Source organism: Paramormyrops kingsleyae, chromosome 17, assembly GCF_048594095.1.
Source record: "Paramormyrops kingsleyae isolate MSU_618 chromosome 17, PKINGS_0.4, whole genome shotgun sequence".
NCBI lineage: Eukaryota > Metazoa > Chordata > Actinopteri > Osteoglossiformes > Mormyridae > Paramormyrops > Paramormyrops kingsleyae.
Genome location: NC_132813.1, coordinates 22,812,687 through 22,839,360, shown reverse-complemented (window position 1 = coordinate 22,839,360; position 26,674 = coordinate 22,812,687). Strand labels below are relative to the sequence as shown.

At 47.8% G+C, this 26,674-nt stretch overlaps 1 protein-coding gene across 1 annotated transcript in view; it reads right to left on the bottom strand.

Moving 5' to 3' along the window:
- robo2 (roundabout, axon guidance receptor, homolog 2 (Drosophila)) overlaps positions 1-26,674 on the bottom strand; it is a 343,506-nt gene that overhangs the window by 158,966 nt on the left and 157,866 nt on the right. The window contains exon 3 of the mRNA XM_023838865.2: positions 19,783-19,920. Coding sequence (XP_023694633.1) covers positions 19,783-19,920 — 138 coding nt within the window. The remainder of the gene's footprint in view (positions 1-19,782; positions 19,921-26,674) is intronic.

Sequence of the window (26,674 nt, the reverse complement as noted above, 5' to 3'; positions counted from 1 at the left end):
CACACGCTCCCTAAACACATGCTGTGGGCGTATGTGTGTGCATGTTAGGTGGTGGCTGTTGGAGTTCTGCCTCCCCCCCCCCCCAATTTCCTAATGTGGCAGATGCCTACTGAGAGTACCCCATTGGTCCATCCCGTCCCCTCCGCACCACCTGGGGCTGGCCAGGCGAGGGGGGCTCATCACATCCATCACATTTTTATTCATGTGCTGAGCAGCAGGTGGGCGCTTTGATGATCTTCCCCTAATTATTTTTATGGGCTCCCTGGAGAAATCCCATCCCAGTCTCCAAATCAATACCCGTACTGGCCACCTCCGTCGGCCGGGCAACTGCTCCCATCGGAGCGATTGGTTATTCCACAGCAGGATGGCTGCTATCCCAGGGCAACGTTGCAATGCTGTGCACGATCTGTCCTCGGGAAAGAGCCTTTTTTGCATGGGGTGTCGGAGCAAGTAAAGAAGCAACAGAAAAAAAGAAAAACAACAAAAACTGGCTTTTTTGGAGGTGTGACCAATTTGGAGCGGCCCAGATTATTGCTGCTCAGCACTGATCCAGGGCATCGATATGACGAGCACAGGCCACGAAAATGTGTGAGTGGAATGACTGCCAGGCGACCAGGAGGCACCAGCACTGTGATCTAGGGGCTTGATATTCACACTGGCACACAAGAACAAGGGAACCGTTATGTGCAATTAGTGTCTTTCCGGGTGACGTTTCCTGTTCAGATTTCAGAGTGTTTTTGCACATGTGTCCACGGTGGAGGGCTCACACATGTGTGCATTCATGCGTGTAAGTGTCCGTGCATGTGCACGTGTGTCTCCCTGGCCAGACCCCTGCTGTTGGCGCTTGGCTGCCGCAGAGTGCGCTCCTTCACACCTCCATCTGTCAGTAACAGAAGCCTGATGGAGGAGGTTCTCCCTCAGGATGGATGTCCTGGCCCTCGCTCCCATGACAGAAGAGCATCCGTCATGTCGCCGGGCGACCATAAAAACACAGCCGCCGCAGGAAGGGACGGGAAACGCGCGCACGTTGCCATTAGCGACCACAGGCCTGCGCGTCCGTCTGTAACGTATCCTGCGTGAGATTTATCTGCCTCCGAGAGCAGCCAGAGCAGTCAGACTGCAGTCAGCGCAGTCAGTAGTCGGGAATAAACTAAAGTGCCATGGCTGGTGCAGTCAGCACAGGAGGAGCAGCTGCTGTAGTTAAAGCAGCACAGGCAATGCGCAGTCCAGCCAGGGCAATTTTTACCCCACCGAGAGAACATGTTGCCCACGGGCGTGACACCTTCAATGTATGTGGTGGAGGTAATGCCACAGGGCATCGAACAGCTAGGCCACAGGCAAAAATGCCGAAGAAAGCACAGAGGCCAAGCACAGGCCGGGTCCCCCCAGGTCCCCCGCATGGGATGAAGTGGCTCAGTGGGCACAGTGTGACAGGGGCTCTAGGGGCCCCAGGGGCCGTTGCGATCCATAGGCATATATAGCACCCCCTCCTATGTCCCCTCAGTATTTTCATCTCTCTCTCCTTTCTGCCACTTTGAGCCTCTCTCCTTTCCCCTCACTAATGCTTCCCTCTATCTCCACCCCCTCGTTTTCTCACTCACTCTCTCCATTGCCCTCACCATTTTATCCTCTCTCTCTCCCCCACTTTCTTTCTCTTTTCTCATCTCCTGCTATCTATTTCTACTTCTCTATTTCCACTCCTTCTATCCCCTCCAGTCATTGACAGAAAGTCAACACAGCGAATAATAAATATCAGCTTATGGGGGGGGGGGGGGGGGCTCATCGGCCTGCAGCTTGTTGGGCATTCCCTGAGCTGATGCAGCTGATAACAGGATGTCATGAGCGTGTCGACCCTCCTTCAGTGCCTGAGTCGCCCGCATGCTCGTGACGGCCTCCCACGCCGGCGTTCGCGGTCAGCGTGCACATCACGCGTGCACATCCCGGCTCCTCGCACGCGTGGGCGTAATGACCCATCGCCAAGTGCTCTCCGAGGGTGTTTAGCACCCTGTCCGTTTTCAAGTGCCTGCTGTTACGAAAACAGACCCCACAAAGCCAGGGGAATGAAATGAATACAACCGATTGATTCTCCCTCAAGCATCATAATCTCCTTACTTCTTACTGGTATTACTGGGGTAACAGGCAAATAGAACAGAGGAAAAATAAATCAGTTGCTTCAGGAACGAGGGCGGCTGGACGGAGAATAACCTTTTTGGGGGGGCCTCTGGCTGTGACGAGTGGATAATTGGGCTGTGCGGGAGCCTGGCTGTGCGCTAAGGACCCGTGCTCATGCTCGGCGGCTCCCGGGCTGAGGATTAAAGGGGCAGAACCCGGCCATGGCCCTCGATTCAGATCGCCTGAGCTCACACATCAACACAAAGAGGAAAAGGAAACGTCCATATTTATCATTTGCCCCACGGCTTCCCGGTTCGGGAATAGCAGCTCGTGGGATATGGAGACGGGAGGTACAGGATTTCTGCAGATACCCAAATAAGCCCTCAACCTGGCTAGAAGATGACAGATGGGTGCCATGGAATGGAGTGATCGGGGTCCCCTCATGCTACTCGAGCCGCTAAGGTAAGCAGAAGGGGGTGCCGGCGGCTTTTAGGGCCGGCCCACACCACGCACAGACGGTCTGGGCCGTTCGGGCTCCACATTCAGCCTACTGAGGGGATCACATGTGCCTCCACAGCGAGGAGACAGAAGAGTCCAGCTGGAACAGGCACAGGAAGAAGCCCCATCCTGCTGCCAATAAGTAGCTCCTTCACTGCCCGTGTTTAACTGTCATTTATTAAATTTATCAATTCCATTAGACTACATGTGCATGCGTTCATTGGTATATGTGGAGTATTGTTTGTGAGTGACTGGCATCCCATCCTAGGTGTCCCCTACATACGCTCCCACAGATAGGCTCGAGGCTTAAACTGACCCTATGGTGCAGTGTTTCCCATCCCGGTCCTTGGGGACCCCCAGCCAGTTTCCATGGTTTTGCTTCCTCAAAAAGGTGGACTGTCTGCAGGTTCCTGATGATCAGGTTGGGAAACACTGCTATAGTAGATTAGTAGTATATATAACGCATAGATAGACATAATAAAAACTTATTGTACTGCATTGTATATATTTTCTGTGCATATGTTATGTTATGCATCATGAAATCATATACATCATACATCTGAAAGCTGCAAAGCTATGAGCAGCCAACACCTGGTGATGTTACACCCCCCCGCCCTCTCTGTCTTGCCCCACCCCCCCACCACCACCTTTCCCAGATGATGGCGCAGCCCTCTCTCTATCAAAGGGCAGGTCCGCACAGTCCACAGGGCCTCGCGATGGGGGTGTCGCTAACTGCTCCTAATCACCTGTTTAGGCAATGGGGCGCATAGGCATGCAGGGGGAGCAGCACATCCATGGATAAGTGGTCACATGAGGTTCCTGCTCTGGCCTTCACGGGTGAAGCCCTCACCTGGCTTGTACACAACCTCCACCCATGTAGGAGTTCTCAGACTGCCTGGGGATACAGAACCGTTGGAATTCATTGATGTTCCACTTGGGTTTCCCCTCTTTTCAATCTGTCCATCTTTCTGTGTTCTTCATCCTGTAGATCCCAGCCATGTACAGCAGTGATCAGGTGAAGTTAATGACAGAAACTTTCCCGTCCCGTGCCAGGCAAACGATGACAGGCCAATTAGAAGGGAGACAAACCGGCTGGGATGTAGGAAGAGCAGCTGAAAGGCAGCTTCCTGCGGGCCGCACCCATCGTTCATTCCTCATCCCTCTCCCCAGGTAATCCAATCAGCCGTTAGCATCTCCCTGAGCCCGTAAATGTCAGGAGAATGGAGCTGGGGGGGGGGCATGTCAAGGCATGGCCTGTGAAAGTGCTATTATCTCCCATTCTGTGGTGAGCGACGCCCCTCCTATCCGCCCGTGACATTTGCAGGGAACTACAGCCTTCTTCAAGAAAAAGGGGGGAGTGAGGTGGAGAAAGGCAGCACATGCTGCTTCATGCACATGGTGACGCACGTGGCAGGACGTCCGTGTGCGACACACCAGCCCTAGGGGCCCTCGGGGCTGTAACACGATACAGCAGGCAGGGGGTGGCGCCACGTCTCCTCCCCCAGGGCTGACCGAGGTACTGTCTGTCAAACGGCTGATCGGCCGTAACCTAACTCTGTGCAGCCACACAGCAGAAGCAGCCCCTCCTCTCCCCCAATAACATGTGTCCTGTATCTCCATGTTGCAACCAAACCACTAATGCTGACTGGCACGCAGAGTGACCCCTGTGGCGGCAACAGCAGTCACAGGTTTGTCCTCCACATTCGCCCCACTGCATGTGCCCCCCCCCCCGCCCCGTGGCCCCATACATATCCTACAAATAAAGCAGCACCACCCAGCTTAAACTTTGGCAGCACAAGTAGAACAGCGACAAGTGAGCAAGGTGTCCTCCCAAAGTGTCCCCCATAAGGTCCCTATTAAGGATCCTCCCAAAGTGTCCCCTATTAAGGATCCTCCCAAAGTGTCCCCCATAAGGCCCCCATTAAGGATCCTCCCAAAGTGTCCCCCATAAGGTCCCCATTAAGGATCCTCCCAAAGTGTCCCCTATTAAGGATCCTCCCAAAGTGTCCCCCATAAGCTCCTCCATTAAGGATCCTCCCAAAGTGTCCCCCATAAGTTCCCCCATTAAGGATCCTCCCAAAGTGTCCCCTATTAAGGATCCTCCCAAAGTGTCCCCCATAAGGTCCTCCATTAAGGATCCTCCCAAAGTGCCCCCCATAAGGTCCTCCATTAAGGATCCTCCCAAAGTGTCCCCCATTAAGGATCTCCCAATGTGTTCCCCATAAGGTCCCCCATTAAGGATCTCCCAAAGTGTCCCCCATAAGGTCCCCCATTAAGGATCTCCCAAAGTGTCCCTCATAAGGTCCTCCATTAAGGATCCTCCCAAAGTGTCCCCCATTAAGGATCTCCCAAAGTGTTCCCCATAAGGTCCCCCATTAAGGATCCTCCCAAAGTGTCCCCCATTAAGGATCTCCCAAAGTGTTCCCCATAAGGTCCCCCATTAAGGATCCTCCCAAAGTGTCCCCCATAAGTTCCCTCATTAAGGATCCTCCCAAAGTGTCCCCCATAAGGTCCCCTATTAAGGATCCTCCCAAAGTGTCCCCCATAAGTTCCCTCATTAAGGATCCTCCCAAAGTGTCCCCCATAAGTTCCCTCATTAAGGATCCTCCCAAAGTGTCCTCCATAAGTTCCCTCATTAAGGATCCTCCCAAAGTGTCCCCCATAAGGTCCCCTATTAAGGATCCTCCCAAAGTGTCCCCCATAAGGTCCCCTATTAAGGATCCTCCCAAAGTGTCCCCCATAAGGTCCCCTATTAAGGATCCTCCCAAAGTGCCCCCCATAAGGTCCCCTATTAAGGATCCTCCCAAAGTGCCCCCCATAAGGTCCCCCATTAAGGATCCTCCCAAAGTGCCCCCCATAAGGTCCCCTATTAAGGATCCTCCCAAAGTGCCCCCCATAAGCATCCCCTGTAGGTGTCCCCAATGACAGTCACAGGCCACCGTGACGGTGACAGTCTGCTTACATACAGTATGCACTTTAATCACAGTTCTTCATGTAGTCACAAGAGCTGTCCCAGCTGTTTTCTATGCCCCCCCAGGTCTGGTCATGTGCTCACTTTAGAGAACATGACAAAAGTAATATAAAAAAATTATATTAAAAAGCCACAGATGCACCACTGCCACTTGAATACAGGAGGAGAGATATGCAGGCAGACATAAATGCAGACATTTACAGGTATACAGGTCACAGCTCAAGGGACAGGAAGCGGGTTGAAGCCTCTCGTACCCCCACAGCCCCCATCACCACTCACTCCTGCAGACTATAGAATGAGTGCTGGAACCTTCCCAGGGTAACCTGAAACCTGCTGGAAACCATTAGACCGCACTGAGCCTGTGCGCCGTGGCTACACACGCCAGAAGTGAGCCCCTCAAGCTGCCAACTCGTGGAAATCGGTGAGGGTGGGCTGGCGGGGGTGGGAGGGGCACTACGGTTCATTGACCCTCCTTTAAGAAATAAGAAAATAATATCTCCACAAGTCCTTCATTGGGCCACCATATCCGTGGCGCCCATATTCCACATTACGCAACAATGACGACTGCTCCAGGTGCCCCCCCCCTCCCCGAATGCCTTCTATGACCTGCCACAACCATGGCAGCAGCACCCACGCGGCCAAAAGTTCACTATGACCGAACAACAAAACTGGGGCCGTCCTCCAAAAATGTGTGCGTCAGATATGCCTTCATGTAGCCTGCTGTCTTTCAGGAGGACACAGTGGGGGGGTTGAAGCCTGGCAGCGTGTGTGGGGGGGGACCCACAGGCCTGCAGAAGCAGCTCATTCAGGGCTGTCCCCTGTGCCCCTGTCACTGCCTCACATGCGTCGTCCCCTACCTAATCCCCAACTCCCAAACCTCCTTTTCTGCCCACTTTTCAGTGTCTCTCCCTTTTTCTTTCGGCCTCGCCTCTTTCAGGCCTCACTGCGGCCCATTCCCCCTCAGCTCCCTCCACAGCCGGCAGTATTAATCACGCAGCTCTAAAAGGCCCTGACTGACGCCATTCAGCAGGCCCGCTTTGTCACTAATGTGACCCGGTGAGCACAGCTCCACACTTTTTGTCTCCCTAAGTGGACTCTTAAAGGCGGCTCCTCCCTCCCCGAGGACTAGAGGAGTGCCTCTTAAAGGCAGTTTTTTTTTTTGGCAGGGGTGGGCAATACCGTTTTGGAGGGGGGGAGAGGAAAGGCATGGGAGCGGGAAAGAGAGGAGACCCAGCGCTCCTACAGACACCCATGGTCCCAGCGGCCATGCTTTCAGCCCGCGCTTAGCAACCGGCGGGCAGCCCAGGCGCAGGGACAGGGTGTCACTAATAGCAGAGGGTGACCGTTACGAGCTCCTGCGGGAGAAGGAGCTTCCAAAAGCAACACAAAAGGCACAAATAGCAAGTCAGAAAAGCAGCGGAGGCAGGAGCACGTTTGCACAGCGGCACCCGCTCGCCGCTCCTTATGCACACAGCAGTGACACCTCTTCAGGCTCCAAGGGCCAGTCGCACACACACACACACACACACACACACACACACAGAAACATGCCTTTGATCCAGCCACCGCCTTCCTTAGACTGACTGTGTACATTTCCAGTGTTGAGGTATGCTCTTCATTAGGCTGATGATTTGAAATGCAAATGTTCTCATTTGGTCCCCTCTTGAAAATTCCCCTTTGTCACATTAGTTTGTTTCTTTCCAAACCACCCCCCCCCCCACCCCAGACACACACACACACACACATCCTCAGTGTTAATAGCCCTTATTTCTGGAGCAGGTGAAGAGGCTATGAGAGGTCAAGTTTAAGGGTCTTAATCTCTCTCTGACAGTTCAGAAGAACTATGATTTACGAGCTGGAGGTGGGGTGGCTGGTGGGTTTGGGGGGGGGGGGTCCTCATGATTAAGACACTGCTTTTCAGAAAGCGGCTCTTAGCTCTAAATGACCCAGTAGCAATGATACAGCGGTTTGCCCATACAAGCTCATATTCACAGGGAAACTATACACGCCAGCATTTTTTAGGCTTAAGTCACTTCGATAATCACTGATGCCTGTCACATGCAGAGCTATGTACTTTTATATATCAGCCGAGTTCCTGCCATAATGACCAATAGGAGAAAGATGTACTGTAGAAAGCAAACTATTGGAGCAATGCTGAGGGGAACATGTTGGGATTGTCTTTGGGATGGTTGTACTTTAACTCCCTGTAGGTCTGGTAGACATTCTAGGTGCTGCACTGGGAAAATCAGGGCATGTCCTGTACTACAGCCAGACAATACTGAAAAAACATGGCCCATGACCAGTAATTTAGTAATTAGCCCAGCAACGAATTTACATAATGAATCTGATCTGCTAAAAATATGTAGTACTGGTTTCTAACCAGAGGGGGCAAAGTGTGTTACACAGTGGTTACATCAGGGCTGGTATGATGATGAGTGATCCGATCGGGGCACGCTGCAGGGTGTCGTGCAAAGTTCCCAGAAGCTATATGAATCATACTAGCTAAAGGTCTGTTAAGAGTAACACTGAAGTCTAACTTTTAGCTCTATATAATTATATAATTCCGTTACTTTAAATGAGGCCCTCACCCTGGTGATTTGTAACTCTTATTTGTGCAACATTTGTTCATTTTTGCTAAAAACAGTTACAGCTGTATCAGAAATTATTCAGCCTTACATTTAATGGTAGAATGGAACAGTTTTTCCTGTGAGCTGGTCCCTTGTTGGAAGCTGGTACCATCTGGTGTCAAGAAAAGGACCTTAACAGATTAATTTACATATATTTCTACAGATGGGTCTGACAAGTACATCACTACAGGCTACCTAACTACATTTGGCCATTCAGTACCTGGTAAACCAATTCCAGTCACACCACAATCATTAGCTTTAAATGCTAGCAGGCTAATACAGGCACCATTAGCCAGCTGTGAAGCTACTTACGCATTAGACATGATCAAATATTTTGGAGTCAAACAGATGTTAAATTCTTTTCTGAAAGGGAACACAGCACATTTTCAAAAAGAATAAAGCACTGTTCCACAGCAGGTATTTTCCAAAGTGAATCACACCAACAAAGCTCCAAAATAATACCGTGGAAATGATAACCTTTACATCATATATACTGAACGCAGTACATCCAAATTTGGACTCCACTGACTATTTTTTTCACCTCAAAAGATAGAGGGCCAAAATGATTTTCATACTAAATTTTTTAGGCTGAGGCAATTTTTTAATACAAACTGCTCAGTTATTTTAATACAACTTTGAGCCTACACACACACACACACACACACACACATATTGACATATATATATATATAGTTAAAAAAATAAAATGCTATGAGTTGGATGATTCTATGGTTAAACTAAGTACAACAACGAAACATATGAACCACTTAGATCTGTGGTACCTACAAACTTATACTGTACTGTGTATATTGAATTTTCAGCTGCAGGTGTCGTGGTCATTAGCTCTGCTCTGCTTTCAGTTGAATCTCGAATAGCGGCCGGATTATGCGGAGGTGCGATGGCCACGCAGTCTGCACACGCTCCGTCCACGTCTATGTCCGTGCGCGGAACTGGAGGCGCCGGATCCGAAGGCTAAACGCCGATAAACTTGGTCACAGGGATCCCCGTTGATAGCCCAGTGAAGCGGAGAAATGCAAGATAATCCAATTATCTGTCTGCGACCTCTTTTGAAAGGTGTCGGCAATGTCAAGCTGCAAAAAGTAGCATCCATATGCAGTTTTCTCTACGGGACTAAGCTGTGAAACTCGGTAACACTGATACCAAAAGCTGATCCACCGTATGAAAAAAAAAATGTTAATAAAGAACCCGAACTAAGTCACTAGCGACGCTGTATTCTCCTAATTGGTTTGACCAAGTCAATAATATGGATACGAATGATTATGCCGTCTCAGGGGAATGAGGGCCGTCTAGTTACTGTCAAATCTGTGAACAAAGGCGCAATCTATTTTATATTAAAATGTCTTTACGAAACGAGCATTATTCATAGCCAGACCTACAGTCTTGCACTTAACGAATTGGGAGAAATGAATTAATGACACGATCAATGAATTAAGCGAGGCGCGCGTTAGGGAATCTAATTGTACTTTTAAAAATATCATTTGAAGCCTTTTAATTCCAACAAATTGGTGCTCGTCAGAAATCCCGGATAAATGACCTCCGACATACTTCCAAGCGGCTCAAACGTGACGTTATCAGGCGTCTTCAGATGATCACTTGCGATGGGTTCCCGCTCCTGGGTTCGGACGGGAGCATTACCAGAGTGTTTAGTATGCTGTCACCCTAGCCGCTCCCCCGGGATCAGATCCCATCGCTCCGCTTGCTGACTGTGTACATCCCTTCATATATATATAATTTAATTCCGAGCGTTATGCAACAGAAACAAGAACGATTCATGTCGTTTTTAAAATAATAACTGTATAGCTTTAAGGAATAGTAGCTTATTATATTTTAGGCTCATTCATTTCTACAAAAAATATATAATCAAGAGTAATGATATTTGTTTAATTATTGTTATTGTTGTTATCATTGCTAGGCCTAATTCATAAATGAAATAATCATATCATCAGCACATTATAATGTCATTATTGTCACCCATATAAGATCACTTCATACTGTTTACCAACAATGATTCTTTTATTCAGCAAAACTATCCATGTACCTAAGCATGGCCCGCTAGCCCCCACATGTGCGGTGTCCGCTGCCTTTTTTAAATATATCAGACCACAGCGACACTTCCACGTCCGATTAAATAGGGTCTTTGAAGTGGCTTTATACAGGTGACTCAAAACCACTCCATTCATGCAGTTTCCAAGCGAAGTCCATCTGGGTTAAATACTGCAGACTGAACACTAATTACCGGCGCATCCCACGGACCCAGCAGGTGTCATCGCCCGGTGACAGCTAGAGTCCCGCATCGAGGAATTCGGCTCTACGCTGCCGTGCTAGAGAACAAGCCGAGCGCAAGGGCGGACAGTACCAATGTCTCCCCGAGCTGGCAGTGGGAACGATCGCTGCGTTCAAAGTTCACGTTAAATCAGGAATCAATCCAGTTTAACTAAGGGAATAATCTGGTATATTTTGCTAGTAGAGAGACAGCATTTGAAATCCAGAATGAATCGTAATCTGCACGTACATGGAATCCAGCATCACTGTACCGAATCTAGCTTTTTATTACCCAATACAAGGAGTCTCGAAAATATTTTGTCCTATTTGCGTATCCTGCGTAGACATATCGTTCAGCAAGGACAAGCGAGCCAGTTTCATGGTTTCAAAGAACAATAATACTAAAAACTTGCACTATCGATTTTTTGGTTTAAATATTTCGTCAATCAGAATATAGTAATATACGCCGAGTAAAACATCTCACAGTACAACTGCGGAATGTCTTACTGCTCGATAACGTTGATATTTGTTAGAAACATTCCATTCGCATTGTTAACGCAAAAGGTGTAAGTGATTTTGATTATTTTTAATGAACAACATGCAAAACTTACCACTAATCTGAATTGGCAATAATCCACAGAGAAAAGCGTACAGTAGTAGACTCATCCTAGCATAGTAAACAGCCAGCTATCTTGTGCTCAAATCCTTGACTTAAAAAAGAAATATCAACGAAACTGATGAGTAGGCAAGTTTCTGTCTTGCTCCTCTTGAGTTTCATACAGTTCCTAGTTAATTGACTAGAGCCAGTCTTGAGGTCCAAGGAGATAGTAGCGAGTCATCGCAGCGTCTTGAGGAGCGCACGATGTGCGAGCATATCCACAGACCTGTCACTGAGATCCCATATGTTTTTCCAGCTGCCTGTCGCATATCATACCTTGCATCGTATTTTTTTCCAAAACAGAGCAGCGGTTAAAAAATATCCACAGAAATAAATCTCATAAACCACACATTTTCGTTTTGTACAATAAAAGCGGGAGAGTTTCTTCAGGAACTGGAGCCTTGTGTCCCCGATTTTCTTTCTTGGACACCACCTTGTCAGTCTTTCTCTGTGTCCAGTGTCCCTTTTCAGTGCATGTCTGTCCTAACGTAAATGCCACAAAACCACCCCTTCTCAAAGTTTTCCACACTCTTTCTCCACGCTCACTTTGCTAGTGTCCTAAAATGGTTTCCGGTGTGCTTAAGTACTGCGGATCAACAGTGCGGGACTGTAAGCTGGAGAAAGTTGAGTTGAGCTGGTCCTCGCCGCTGCACGGACAGAAGCCATTCGCCTATCCGCACTCCGCTCGGCTTCAGCCACGACTGACACACACACACACACATCGAAAAGAGCTGGAAGGGGGAGGAGAGTGGAAGGGAGAGAGAGGGAGAGGCAGGCGGGCGGGGAGCTGGGGGCACAAGTGTGTGTTGGCAAGCTTTATTACTACTACTGCCAGCAACAGAGTAAAAAGGGAGCAGGACTCGTGCCACACTGTAAAGCAACACTTGAGTAAAATGTACTACTTGGATCGTGCCGCGCAAATTTTAGATGTCAGCACTGGGACAACACAAAGACTTCTGTGTGAACAGTATTAGCAGTCCGTTAACATGTCTATGTATTTCTGTGCAGGCCAGTAATATTTTTCACTTAATTTAGTTTTAGTTGGGCCTAATGAAATTCTACTCAGTACATTTTTGAATAAGAGAACTACAACCGATTTGGATAATCATTATATCTTAGGTACCCAGAGTTCTACTAATACTAAAAATGATCAAAATTAATTTGAAGTTTAATTTTTAGATGGCCAATTTTGCGCACGTGAACATGATTTTTCACGTTTAGAACTAGTCATGATACGCAAGCTCTAAATGATGATTAGCTCTCGATTCAATCGGCGCAAGTATAATTATTCTTTTGTTTAAATACTGCGGAAAGATGAGTAAAATCTATTAAATCCCATCGTTAGTGTATCTATCACGAAAACTGTCCGGGGTTTTCATAATTCCTCTTCGTAAATATTGCATACGTATGTCAGAAACAGCAGTTGGAACAGCTCCGAAGACATAATTGCGGGAATGACTTGCTATTTGATGAGGCTCACAGCACTGACATATTAAACAAGGCAGTCGCTACAGCAGACTGCGAATAGATCGGTTCAGATAGACAAGCTTCACTTTAACAAAGACTAGGCGATGTCCAAAACGCTACGCACACGGGGAAAAAAAGCTAGAAAAAAAAGTCGAATTATACAACGCAGTTTAAGGAGATGCGTCGCACGTAGATTTGATTTTCAGAGAAAGCAATTAAGACACACTAAAACAGTTTTTAAAAGGATCATTTATATTAAATCATTAACCTTGCCACAGCAAAAGCATCTGCCTCGGAAATCGAGTGGGCATTGCTTTGGACTCGAAGTACTCCCGATCAGATACCGGGCGTCTCCCACAAAGGCGCCCTAAAGCTATTTGACGCTTAGCAGGTGATTACAGTACCCGTGAGTGTGAGCAGGCGAGGCTCCCATCTATTCAGAGCACAGGCTCTGTGTAGGCTTTTAGCGCCCCCTACTGGTGTTCCACGTGCAACGTACTAGAAACACTTAAAATCTCTAGTCTCCGTCGTACAAAGGGTACCGATGCATCTAGCATGTGTAGGATAACTGATAAAGGTGAATTAGAACAATTGCGTTGACGCTCACTAGACTATAATTTAGCGTGATCCGATAACTGTGAAGACAACGGCATTATTGTTTAGAACCTTCAAATATTTTATGCGCTTTAGTCGAATTTAAAATCGTTATTGCTATTCTAAATAATTTGATTTCTATAACAATTCCGCCCGTCGTTGCGCTGTTGATTATTTAATTTATACCAGACTACTGAAATGCAGCTGCTGCGAACCCACAGACAGGCAAAAACGCACCATCGGGAGGATACTGCGGCACATGGCTTATCTCCGTTAAGTTCAATAATACATCGACCGCTAACGGTCTACGATGTGCGCTGTCTTCGCGTCTCTAAACGTCAATTTATATTAAATATTCCAACAGGGCGTATATTAAAAAGTTAATTTTAAAAGATTTTACAAGAAAAGTCTATTTGTAGCAAAGAACACAACAAGGCTTCTGGAGAACATGAACGCAAGCAGAAATGCTGAGAATGAGAATGCATAACGTTTCCCCAGAGAGCCTTAAATAGAAAGGGAACTGAGCTGTGCAACAATTTCTGGGCCGATCAACGATGTCCGCGGCTGAAATGGCGTTTTGACAGGAGGTTTGCCATCGTCTTCTCATCCTTCTGAGGCAGGCATGTTATCGTGACGCCCCGAGAATGGCTCCGATTTAACGCGCCGTTGTTTCATACACAAGGTCACATGCAAGCTAGTATGTGTTGTACGTATCTGGAAATGGGGCCTGGAAGCTCTGATTGACTGGCAGAGGGAATGAGCACGGAAAAGAGCGGTCGAACGAGACTGCGACCTTTTCGCTGATGGAAAGGTGCGATTATGATGGCGATGGACGGGCGTGATCGTTTCTGATGGGAACCGAGGAAGTGAACAAGGCACTTGTATCCGCAAAATTTAAAACCGCAGCATGAGTCATTGCTCAGAAATCAAAATGTAAATAAACATGACGATCAGAGATGTATAGCTGTTGACATGGATATCTGAAACACACGTGGCAACTCAAAGAGGCAAATGTCGGTCTTTTAACAGGTTTTAATTCATTCACACTTCGCAGTTCAGAGCACCAGTGTATTATCAGGTATGCCTTCTTATAAATATACAAGAATTATGTGTGGTTTTTGATGCATTATTACTTGCTTCATACCAGTACCTGTATGCATTGCTTTTTAACGTATTTTGCATGTTTGGCTATCAAATTTTACATTATTTTGTCATTCACATGATCAGTGCCTTCAGATGTACACCAGACAGCTCTGAACTTGTCAATGCATTGGAATCCCAGTCAAAGGCATCAAACATGGTACATGAATAGGTATTAAAGGTGACCCATGAAAGCATCAAAAGAGCTTGTTCCTTTAGAACTGCAGGCTAAACCTGTGCTGACAGCACACTGGGAAGTACAGGGTCCATGCTATGCTGGCCACGCCTGCTGGAATGCCCCGCTTGCAAGCCATGATTGTACTTCAAAGGGAACCAAAACAAGACTCACGCACGAAGAGACACACACACACACACACACACTGAGCCCTACTCAGAGAAAGCGAGTCACTTTAGAGTGCCGTTAATAGCATCTTTAACTGTAAAGGGATTTTTTCCCCTGCTTCGTTGTTTGTTCATCAGGCAGCATGTTAGAGCTTGTAAAAGCCTCTCTCACCGTCACTTGGCGGTTTAAAGTCACTCTCAGTGAGGGCTCCCCTGTCAGCAGGCCAGACAGAGCGATTTGTCTTGATATTTTAATACAAGTATGGGAACTGCATGAGAAATGATGTCCCCCCCCCCCCCCCCCTCTCAGTAATCGTTCTCTGTGTGTTTCTGCTGCAGACACACACAGTTCATATATTCCTACCATTGTGGGGACTCTCCATTCATTTCTATGTTGAAAACTCTAATCCCAACATGATGACCTTAACCCCTACCCAGCCCTAAGCTTAACCATAAGTGACCAAACAAAATACAAGGCTTTTGGCATGTTTAGTTTTTTGATTACATTAATAGTTTTTTTTTTAAACAAGCTAAAAAAGAGCTGGTTTTATCACATAGTGGGGACATTTGGTGCACAAAATGTGGTACATACAGTACAAACCCATACACGTGCCCATACACACACATGCTCACAGACACTAACAGACATGCTCACACACACAGACATGCTCACAGACACACAGACATGCTCACACACAGACATGGTCACAGACACACACAGACATGGTCACAGACATGCTCACACACACACAGACATGCTCACACACACACACAGACATGCTCACAGACACAAGCTCTCTTGCATATAATCTGAAAAGAGTAATACATGTGACCCAGGTTCAGACAGTGCTTACAGAGGATTATTTAAATGATCATTTGAAATAACAGCAGACAGGATCACAAGGCAGAGGCTGTAAAGACGTGATGGGTCTCAGCCATGGACCCTCACCAGTATGAGCTCTGTACTGGATTTCATGTTGGTTTGGCTTTTTTTTTGATGGCTGACACGCTTGAATGCACATACTGTATGTCTGTTCTGGATGGTTCTTTCACACGTGCGCAAACATTTCCATTCATTTTATTAGATCAAGGGAAAAAAACACTCATCTTGGTTTTTCAATAAATCCACATCACAACATTGGGAGTGGTTCGTTGCTTCAGTAACCAGAATGGAAAGTTCTGTTTTTCTTTTTTTTTGATGGCTAAGAGAAATGGCATTAAAATAATAATCTAGCAAGTTATTTTGAGGCCAATGAAAAATGCATTCTTACTGGGGAGCTAATAGAAAATATTCTGTAGCTGGAAATTTGATCTGCACAGCACAAGAAAGCCTCAAATCTGTAGAGCTGTTGATATTAGTGAGCTAAAATGACAACAGCTACAATTATCCTTTCCTGTGGTCCAGCCACAACAACATTCAAACATTCAAGCACAGCAGACCATCCATGTCTGCAATTTATTAATCCCTCAAACTATCACAGAGTAGATGATTTTTAAAATATTTCTTTCCAATTTCCTTGATTGGCTATTATTCTAAATTCCAGCACAGGCATTCATGCAATACTTTGTTTGAGTCTACCTTTTTTGTGAACTGTGTCTGATCGTGTTTCAGGGGCCACATATGAACCGCACGGATTCACCTTGCACTAATTTTCTTTTATGAAATATTTGAATTTATATCGTTTGGCTTCCCGTAAGTTATACCCAATCACATTTTCTCAATAGATAAGAAAATTCAACGCTTAAATTTCCCCTTAGAAATCTGTGGATGGTCTCTGTAATTTGTTTTCCTGAGCAAAGTGCTTCTTGATGTGTTTGTCTGGCCGATGTTGTTTGTCAAACACAGAATGCGTAGATTCACCAACAGCTTGAGCTCTCACTGCCAGCTAGTTGTAAATTCAGCCACTGAATCTCTGTATCTTTTCTAGAGCGTTTCTCACCAGGGGTTCCAAATGTTGGTCGGAATGTGGATTTATTTTAATTAAAAACTGCAAATGTTTACTCAGGGTGGGCAGTGACACTCGGGGAAGGAGGCACCTCTGCTAAGCTGGCGGACGGTAAGTTATGAGCAGCATTAGCGTGAGCTTACCAATCAGCCCTGGCAAGGCGATGGCGTCCTGCTTCTTAATTAAACACCCGTATTGTCTTTAAGAACAGCATCCACTCAGTGTGGTGGCACATTCCCGGCTAATGCTGAAAAAGATGTGAACCACGGGCAGTCACCTCTACAGCAAACGGCGACGGGATCACCGTGCAATCACACCCTCACACCCTCACTCGCGGAAATACCGTGGATACAGACAAACAGCAAAACAAACATATTACACAACGTTTGGCTCTAACAAGATAAATGTCATTTAAGCTTAAACTGTTTTGAGCCTATTTGTAATGTTGTTATTAAATTTTACATCAAGCACTCCAGCCATCCTGAGGCCATATGTAATGGGGTGATATGAAAAAAAAAAAAAAACAGTTGAATTGAAATTAGTTGAGGCCGTTTGAAATTTAGCATTGTTCAGCATTTAAAGGGGAACCTTGAACCCAGATGAAGGTAGAAGGTGATTAATTCTCTGGGGTTCTACCACAAACAGGCTCCCATCTGCACTGAACCTCTCTCCCATTCTTCTTCTCCCGTCCCCCACCCTCCCACACAACGGTAAGTGACCACCATCTCCTCGCCACATGCTCAAATGGATCATTTGTTTTTCTAAATAAATCAGACCCCAATTACTGTCAGCTCGTTGATGCAATTATGTGTATCAAATTAGATAAAACAAATAATCAATCAGACAATCTCCTTTTATGCAGCTTTGGACCATCTGGTCATGAAAGGTAATTTCTTGGGGAAGGTTGTGGTCTTTCCTTAAAAGAAGGCAAGTTAAAGGTGTGGTCCTTTGGCGTGTCCCTATGACATTCTTCATTGTCTGGTTGTTGGTACAGATGACCATTTAACCCCAAAGAGACACACTGTAGCACAAAGGCTGGTGCAGGAGCACCTGGGACGACACACAGGCTCATGTCATCTGCACTCACTATAGGCACAAATGGCCAGACCAGAATCGCCCATTATGGGGCTCCTTGCAATGAACCCGGCTCTGGGCCAGTTCTAGTCAGAGCCCACTCTCAGCAGGTGGTGTCTGCACACTCGCTCGTGTGTGTGCATGTTAAGCCTAAAAAGATGCAAGGTTTGACAGTCCACTACAGCTCGATATGGGCATCGTTTTAAGGGGACAGCCGCATCAGACAGGCCGAGGCAAGCGTGTGCACACATTCCTCATAAGCCAGTCTGCCATCATCACGTTTGGGACCTGTGTTTGGGTTATTTCAAAGGGGGAGAGGGCAATGTTTTGCATGTGAGTTGATTAATGGGGATGTCAGAGCGCAAAGCATGCACCCACTGTGCCTCACCCTCCAGACTGCCCACCCCCCTACACACACACACACACACATCCGTGGCATCCCTAATGGCACCTGGGACCACATATTTAGTCCACCTGTGGCCCATTTTCCCCAGGAGAGCATGATCACCCCCCCCACCCGATCCTCTGCAGTCAGCAGTCCTGTCACTGGCTGGGATCAGCCCCTTATTAATGAGCCTCTCTTGTCACACAGAGATATTAAGCTGTGGTTCTGACAGAACAAAGCTCCAGTGCTCGACAATCCATCCAACCCCTCCCATAATGCACTTCTCAATCCTCCACCTCCTCCAACGCAGCACACTTCAATCCATCCGTCTTCTCCCGGACTCCACAATAAAGCAAGATTTGTCTGGCGACCCGCACTGCCGCAGAGTGTAATTTATCGCACGAGCTGCATACATTATTATAGCTGTTCCCTCCTTGAGTTTCTCATGCCGATGCAGTTTTGTGACAGAAACCTGACCCTCACCCCCAAGCTATTGGGGGGGGGGGTAGTTTAGCATCATTCAGGAACATGGCATTGAAAGGCTACAGGTTACTGCCAGACATACGCAAGGTCAGTGAGGGAAAATGGAAACGCAATAGCGGTGGATGTGCTAGAGGAGTCTGAAGTGTGAAGATTTAGGGGCCGCAAAGAAAACGGCAGGAGCTTCCCGGGAAAGGATGCGGGCGAGGCGGCAGGCGGATGTACTGTGAGTTATTTAAGTGCTGAGCCTGAATGTCTGCCTGGACCAGCACAGAGAGTTAAGGCAGGGAGCTTATCTGAAATTGACAGTGCCCTTCCTGGAGAGGTTGTCCCAGACCAGACGCTTCACAGCCGTGACCCTGCTAAGAGTATGACGGGACCTGGTACAGATTTATCACGCGGCAAGGGGGTCCGCTGACGATCCCCAAAGGCTTCTCCATGCACGCCAGCACATCTGGTTTTATAAACACCAATAAAACACTCGGACAAACCGGCTGCACTGCCGAGGGCCACCGGTGAGGGCCGGCCTGCTCCAGAACTCCCAGCCAAATGGGACTGGGAGCACACCTGCACAGTTGGCTTTGGCAGGGAGGCAGAGACAGGTAATGGAGCCTGGTCACAGAAGAAAATTTGGAGGAGGGGTCTTTGTGGGAGGGGGTAAATTATTGAATTATCTGCGAGAACACCGTTCCGTGAAGTGTTGCTCTCGCAACAATAAACAGAGGTGTCATGTTGGGGGGGTCGAGTAACTTGAAAAATGCTGTACGTTTTCTACATCGTTCTGGGAGGACTGTGCGAGGGGAAGAGGCGGCGGAGTTACTGTTGCCATGGCTCTGCCTCAGAAATCTGAGCAACACCCCCTTTTACACGTTGTAAAAATAAATACAGCTGAACACTGTCAAGCAACAGGGATTTCCCCAATCACTGTTTACAGGAGGGCCATTCTGTCTGTGACCCAGTGTAATGAGAAGGTAGGCCGCATGCCTGAAATGCTTAGCCTCCAGAACAGAGACAGGAAGCACTTTGGGGTGGGGTGGTGGGGTGGGGGGGGGTCTGTGATGGCTGTGGTGATCCAGCCTTGGGCACATCTGGCCACTATGGTAGAATCACACTCTGGGTCTCATCTAATGTTAGGTCACATCTGTTCTCTTCTTTTCTCTCTCCCTCTGTTTATCCTTTCATTCCCCTCCTATTGTCTGCCTTACCCGCTTCTTCATTGATCTTGCTATTCCTTGGTCTCCTTTCTTTTTTTCCATGTTTCTCTCTCAGAAAAGAGTGAGTCACTTCAGGTGAGCCGGGAGAGTCTGTCTTCAGTGAAGGATTTACCTCGGGATCTTCATAAGCTACGGGAATAACACGAGACAGGCAGGCAGATTGGATCAGCAGACTCAGTATGGTGGGCACACTATGGTGGTGAAGAGGGACCTAAGTCTTCAGTTAAGGTTTGAGGTTCACCAGTCAATCTATGCTCGTATTGTCACCTGTGGACATGAGCTGTGAGTAATGACTGAAAGAGCAAAGTTAGAGTGCCTGAAATGAGGTTTCTCCACAGGGTTGCCGCTCTCACTTTCCAAGACAGGGTAATGAATTTGGAGATCTGGAGGGACCTGGAAAAAGAGCTGCTGCTCTTTCAGTTCAAGAGGAATCAGCTGAGGCGTTTCGGACATGTCATAAAGGTGCTGTGAAGCCAGCCCTCAGGGGAGCTGTCCTGGGCACATCCCATTGGATGTGGCATTCCCCAGAATGATCTGGAACCATGGGGAAAGAGGTTGGCATGCTGCCTCTACAATCCTCACCAGAAAACGAGGGTGATGATGAAGATGACAAATGAGAGCTCCACAATATAGGAACCACGTTTACATACCATGGTACTAAATGCGCCCCCTAGAGGTACGGCTAGTGTAAGCATGTTTACGGTGGCATGCTCTTCTTCCAGTAAGCGCTACACTTCTGCACAGCAGAGTACCACTTGTGGTGTGTGCGATAAGCAGACTGGCGGGTGCCCTTGAGTCATTCAGAACACTGTTATTAGACATTACGACTAATGGCAAATAACCATGTTTGTGGCTTAACGCAAGAAATATGGTAAGTGATTTAAAGAGTGCGAAATTAATTCCACATATTATTAATTTATCTTCCAAAGTTGTGACCTATTCCAGACGTCATAGGACACAATTCCACACTGATTGGGATGCCCGTCCATCAGAGGACTCATACCCAAATATTTATCCATCCACCCATTTCCGAAACCCGGTTTTTCAATTCAGAGTTGCGGGGGGTCCAGAGCCTATCCCAGAAGCTACAGGCGCAAGGGAGGGAATAACCCAGGACTGGGGAGCCAACCCATCTCACACCCAAACACTAAAGCACATATGTCAAACTCAAGTGCTGCAGGCCACATCTGGCCTGGAGCACAATTCTTTGTGGCCTGCAAAATGATTCTGATATTCTGTTATAAATGGCCCAGGAATTAGGGTGCAACGGTACACAAAATTCACAGTTCAATACAAACCTAGCTTTTGGGTTCATGGTTTGGTGCAATTTCAGTACAGTAGGGGAAACAGAATTTATTTTGAAATTAGCCTATTATTAAAACTGCAAACACAAACAATTAAACAGTTATAGACCAATGGATCAATTGTAGACCAAAGGCAATGTGTCTGACATCAACATGCCAGAATAACAAGACCTAAAGGTTGCTTATTGTTAAAAATAAATATGTAAAACAAATAAAAATTCAAAAATGAGCCTGCATAATAACAGCCATACTTAGCTAAATCCTGTGTCCTCAACTACTGAGTATGAGCAATACAGTAAATCTGTAGCGATGAACAACCCTATGGTTCAATGTTTTGTTATTCTGGTCTGAATATTCTGGCAAAAGCTCCTTCAATGCCCCAGGAGACTAACTTATGAGGCTGTTTCTGTCTTATTCCGGTTGTACACACACTGTCGTCTCAAGTGAGTTAGCATGTTGGATGTGTTTTTCTAGCAACATTGGCTATCCAAGTTCAGTATAAACCAGGAGACAGACAGCCTTGGTCTATCATCTATTCTCTCTCCAGTGTTGGTGTAATTTATTGGGAATATATTCCCTGTTCAACAGGGAATTTAAGTTCCACCTATGTCAAGAAATGCATTAATTTGTTTCATTGTGTGTTCTGAACTGAAAGTGATGTAACTGAATGGCAGAATACATCACAGCCTTATCCCGGAAGCAGGGCTCATCCTGTGCCAGCCTGCACTATGCCTTTCCTCTTCCCGCCCCTCCCCCCAGCCGCAAATTCAACAGCAGTGAGGTATCATAACATTCAGCAAAACATTCCAGTTGTCATCTGGTTCTTTTGATTTCCTGGAACTGAACTCAGCCTATTTCTCATTTAAAAGTAGGATCCAGTGGAGAATGACAGATAAAAGCAGATGACTCACTCATTTGGACTCAGTTCTAATTCTACATCTTCAGAGAGATGTTTTGTATACTGTATCACTGTTCAGTTTTAATTAAAAAGAGAATTTTCATAAATAATGCTTACCACACTGTTAACATTTGTGAATGCTGTTTACATATAGTAAAATTTTAACCAAATTACTGCAACGTTTGGGTCATACTGTTATTAACTAAATAAATACGTCCCGGTTACCTCACAGACTCATTGGTGGTTTTTAATATGGCCCCTTCAGTCTGACAGCCCTCACTGAGGGATCTGCACACATACAGCAGGGATAAGATGTGAACCCCCACCCTCGGAGGTGTGATGCAACAGCTCTACTCACACTGCTATTGTCCTACCCAGATATTATTCAAAATGATAAACTTGATTCCATGTGAAGTGTCACGTAATACATAAGCTACAGACAAACAAACCCTCTTTACAAAAAAACTAACTCAGACAGGAATATTCCGGAATCTGATGAGTCAAGCCCATCAGACGTAGACTAATCTGTCTTCACCCCTGGGAAATCCTCTCCATGGGTCCGCCAGCCGAAAAGGCACCTGGAGCATCACCCAGTGCACAAAGTATGCAGACACCGGCCTATAAAAGTGAAGCGTTTTGTGGCTTTGAGTCAAACCATGCCTCAGCGCTCTAATGACAGGGCGAGGAAGAAGAGCTCAGGAGGAATTCCCCCCGCTGAGCAGGGGCTCCTGAGCCCGGGCGGTTCTGGGATCCCGCGCCCTACAGGTACGTCATGGGGTGCCGGGATTCCACAGCCCAGGTCTCCTGACCCATGCTGGGTTCTCACGGGCTATCTCTGCCTGCCCCCACCCCATGCGCTGCCCCTCTCACTGAATACCTGACCCCGACGTGCCTTATGGGAAGAACAGGCCTCCTAAGTAGTACCTCGCTCATTAGCGCGGCCGATGCCCTTTATGGGAGCGCCCTAAGCTGCGTGTCCCATTTCTGTGGAGACGGGTGGAGATAAGAAGGGATGGGGCGGGCTGCTGCTGCGATAGGCCATGTAAACAGCCATGGCTGCTGAGCAATAGCTGCCCCAGCACTAATGAGCATGACCCCGAACGCACAAGGCAAGGAGGCCGAGGAGAAGGAGACCTGGCCGTCCGCCACCTTCCCCCAAAGCCTTATCTGCCGCTCCTCTCCTTACAAGGTCCTCCCACCCAAAGTTAAAAGCATCATTATAAGCCCGTCTCCTGGTGTGGAGTTCCTCCTCCCGATTGTCTGCAGTAATTGCAGCCTGCATCTCTTCTCTAACAACTGGAGGCCAAGGACTCTAGATGCACTCAATACTGAGAGGCTTGTTGAGGGGGCTGGCGTATGGGCAGTGTTCACATGAAGCAGGACTCCGTCTGAACCCCGCAGTAATTAGGGACCATCGGTGTTGATGAGTTGGGGGTTTTCTCACGGCGGGGAGTAGCAAGATAAGGCTCTGGCGGATTGTCAGTATCGTTTATCAGGAGGAAGTTGACTCATAATGAGAGGAGATGAGCACAGGAGGTACGGATCTCCCTCCATTGCTTATTTTTCTCCTCCCAATTTCTTTGCAGAATGCAACTCCACCCATTTCTAATGTGGGTCTGTGTTTACAAATGATGGCAGAGCTGGAATAAATGGTTCCCAGTAAGCCAGCAGGTGGCATGCTGCTCAGTGGAGACCATGGCAGAGCAATTTGTCATTTTAATTTAGACGGCTCAACGAGGGCAAACAAGTGCATACAGTGACAGTGAGTGTGTTTGCATTCATTTTTTCCTGTGTTGCCATACATTCCAATTCAATGTAGACAAATCACAGCTATTTCCGAAACTTAATTCAGCAGTTTTGCACCATTGTTGTTGGTGCACAGGTCTGGCTATTGTTCAGTGAAAAGTTTGCTTCATTTTACCCCCCCAGATCACACACATTCCTGCTGCACGTGGGTCCCAGTTTGGTCTATGGAAGGAAAGTGCAGAGTTATCCATCTTTTTCACCTGCAGTACTACAGAAAAGAGGACAGTGGGGGTCCCCCACCCCCCTGCCAGCTGTCAGACTCTGCTTCTGCTTCTCCCCCCTGCTCTAAAACCCAAAACCACAGGATGCCACTTTTGAGAGATGCTGCTCTAGAAGCCCCTGAGTGGGTGAGGTCTTCAATCTTCATCACTTTTTAAGCAGCATTATTTTACTTGTTAATCTTTGTGTTTGGATGAGGCTTGGGGACTCACTTCATTAGCTTCTATCGGCTGTTCTCAGTCCTGGACAGGAGCCTAAATCTTAAACAATCTGAAACATACCCTCTCCCCACACAGAACGCCATAATGTGCCTCGTCTTCACTCAGCAGGAAACGGGCCCAGCTACAGTACACCCAGTAAAACGAAAACCCAGCATCTATGTGCATTAAGATCCCAGGTATGCATCTGTCACACAGATGCTGCTCTCCTGTAAAGCAGGGATGAGATCAGGTTTGCCTGAAAGGTCTGTGTGTTAGGCACCGTCTGGTAAGGGTCCCAGTTCAAATCCAGAGCCCCAGCAACAACGGGATAAAAATGGTCAGGCCAGCCAAGCATGCATAACAAAAATGAACAAAAATGAACAAAACTGAAAATCCTGACACTCAGGTAGTTCCTGATGTCTCTCCCTCGCTCATAGACAGGAAACGGATTTTATCTCCCTAACAATCGATTAAAGGTGAGTAGGCAAGCTTGTCCCTGAGTCACGGATCAACCCCGGAGATCCCTGGACGACAACTACAGGGACAACTAATACTTCTGGCTATCGAGAATTCATTCACTTGTGCAACTTTACACGGCCTGCAGGAGGGTGACATTCACGAGGCTGCTAGCTGCCAGCTGTGTCCCCTCCAGAGCTTTGCCTGTAATGATGCACTGACAGCCGTCGGTATGCTGTCACTAGGAGGTCAGCTCTATGTTGCTGCACTTCTGCTTGCTGTCTGCTTCCCCTTCTGTCCACTGTCTGACTCGGACATTCGGCTTAATGACAAAACAACCCAGCTGTCACGCACGCTTCTGCCCTCGTGGCCCGGGGGGGGCCCGCAGGACACAGGGATGGGGGCACCCTGGATAACATTCCATTACAGTTTATCACAGAGCACATACATATACACCCTAACAAACTATGAGGCTCCAATTAATATAACAGCACATCCTTGGACTGCTGGGGCAAAAAAAGCTCCTGGACATAACAAAGGCAGACGTACGCACACACACACACACACACACACACACACACACACACAGGGTTGTAATTATATCTTTGTGGGGACACTCCATTCATTTCTATGGGAAGAACTCTAATCCTAACATGATGACCTTAACCCCTACCCAGCGCTAACCTTAACCACAAGTAACCAAAAAGAAGTCTTTTGGCTTTTTTAGTTTTTTGGTTGCAGATTATGGTTATCCTTAAGGGGACTGGGAAAATGGTCCCTACTATGTTGAAATAACAGGTGTTTGGTCCCCACAATGTAAGATATACCTGGACCACACACATACACCTCCCCTGCACATTCAACCCATCTCTCTGTCTCTCTCTGTCTCTCTCTGTCTACCTCTTGTCCCTGTATAACACACTGATACACACTGCGATGGCATATAGCTGCCGGCTTGGGGTCAGCACAGCTGGATGGGGCCGCTTAGCACTGTGAGATGGCCCGCTTCAGCACATGTGAAAGGGGGCCGGATTGCAGTTACACCTGTCGCTGTGACCTCTGCCACCTCAATGACCATCTCCCACAAATCACTGCCGCTCCCTGGGGGGTGAATTACACAGACGATATGGATCCCCAATACCCCGCCCCCACCCCCACACACACACCTTTCCGGAGAGCTTTAATGAACCCGATCCAGTTGGCCTACCATCAGGTCCTCTGTGGGCCAGACAGAGCTGGTTTTTGGGCTGCCGCTGTTGCCCCTAATTGCTGCCTCATAAGCAAGCACCACGGCAACAAACACGGTTAAGGGCTGCCCTGTATCGATCGGCATCCTCTCCCAGTCCTTCAAAAGGGGATGTGGGGGGGGGGGGGCAGTGCTGGGGAATGGGGGATGGAGGGGAGTGGCCAGGCATTGGCTCTAAAAACCTCAGGGACCCTCGCATCCCTAGTAAAAGGCAGCTTGCCATGACAAAATAACCACCAAGAGAGGGTCAGGGTTACGCACAATTATGGCTCCTGGGGCCTGCGACCAGCTGTGGAACAATGGGCCGCGGGCTGGAGGAGGTGCCATGCTGGGGGTGGGGGGGCTCATTATGGGTCCAAGAGAAGGAGACCCGTTCAGTTTGCTCCATTAATGATTGCTGAAAAAGCACTTTCCCGCTCATCCCCACGGAGCCATCACGGCCCGAGCCAGAGAGGCGAGATGCTGGAGGTGGTCGCGGAGAGGTCCGGTCTGCCAGGGGCCCACGGAGAGGTCCGGTCTGCCAGGGGCCCACGGAGAGGTCCGGTCTGCCAGGGGCCCACGGAGAGGTCCAGTCTGACAGGGGCCAACGGAGAGGTCCAGTCTGCCAGGGGCCCACGGAGAGGTCCGGTCTGACAGGGGCCCGTGGAGGGGCCCGGTCTGCCAGGGGTCTGCAGAGGGGCCCGGTCTGCGAGGGGCCCACAGAGGGGCCCGGTCTGCCAGGGGTCTGCAAAGAGGTCCGGTCTGCCACGGGCCC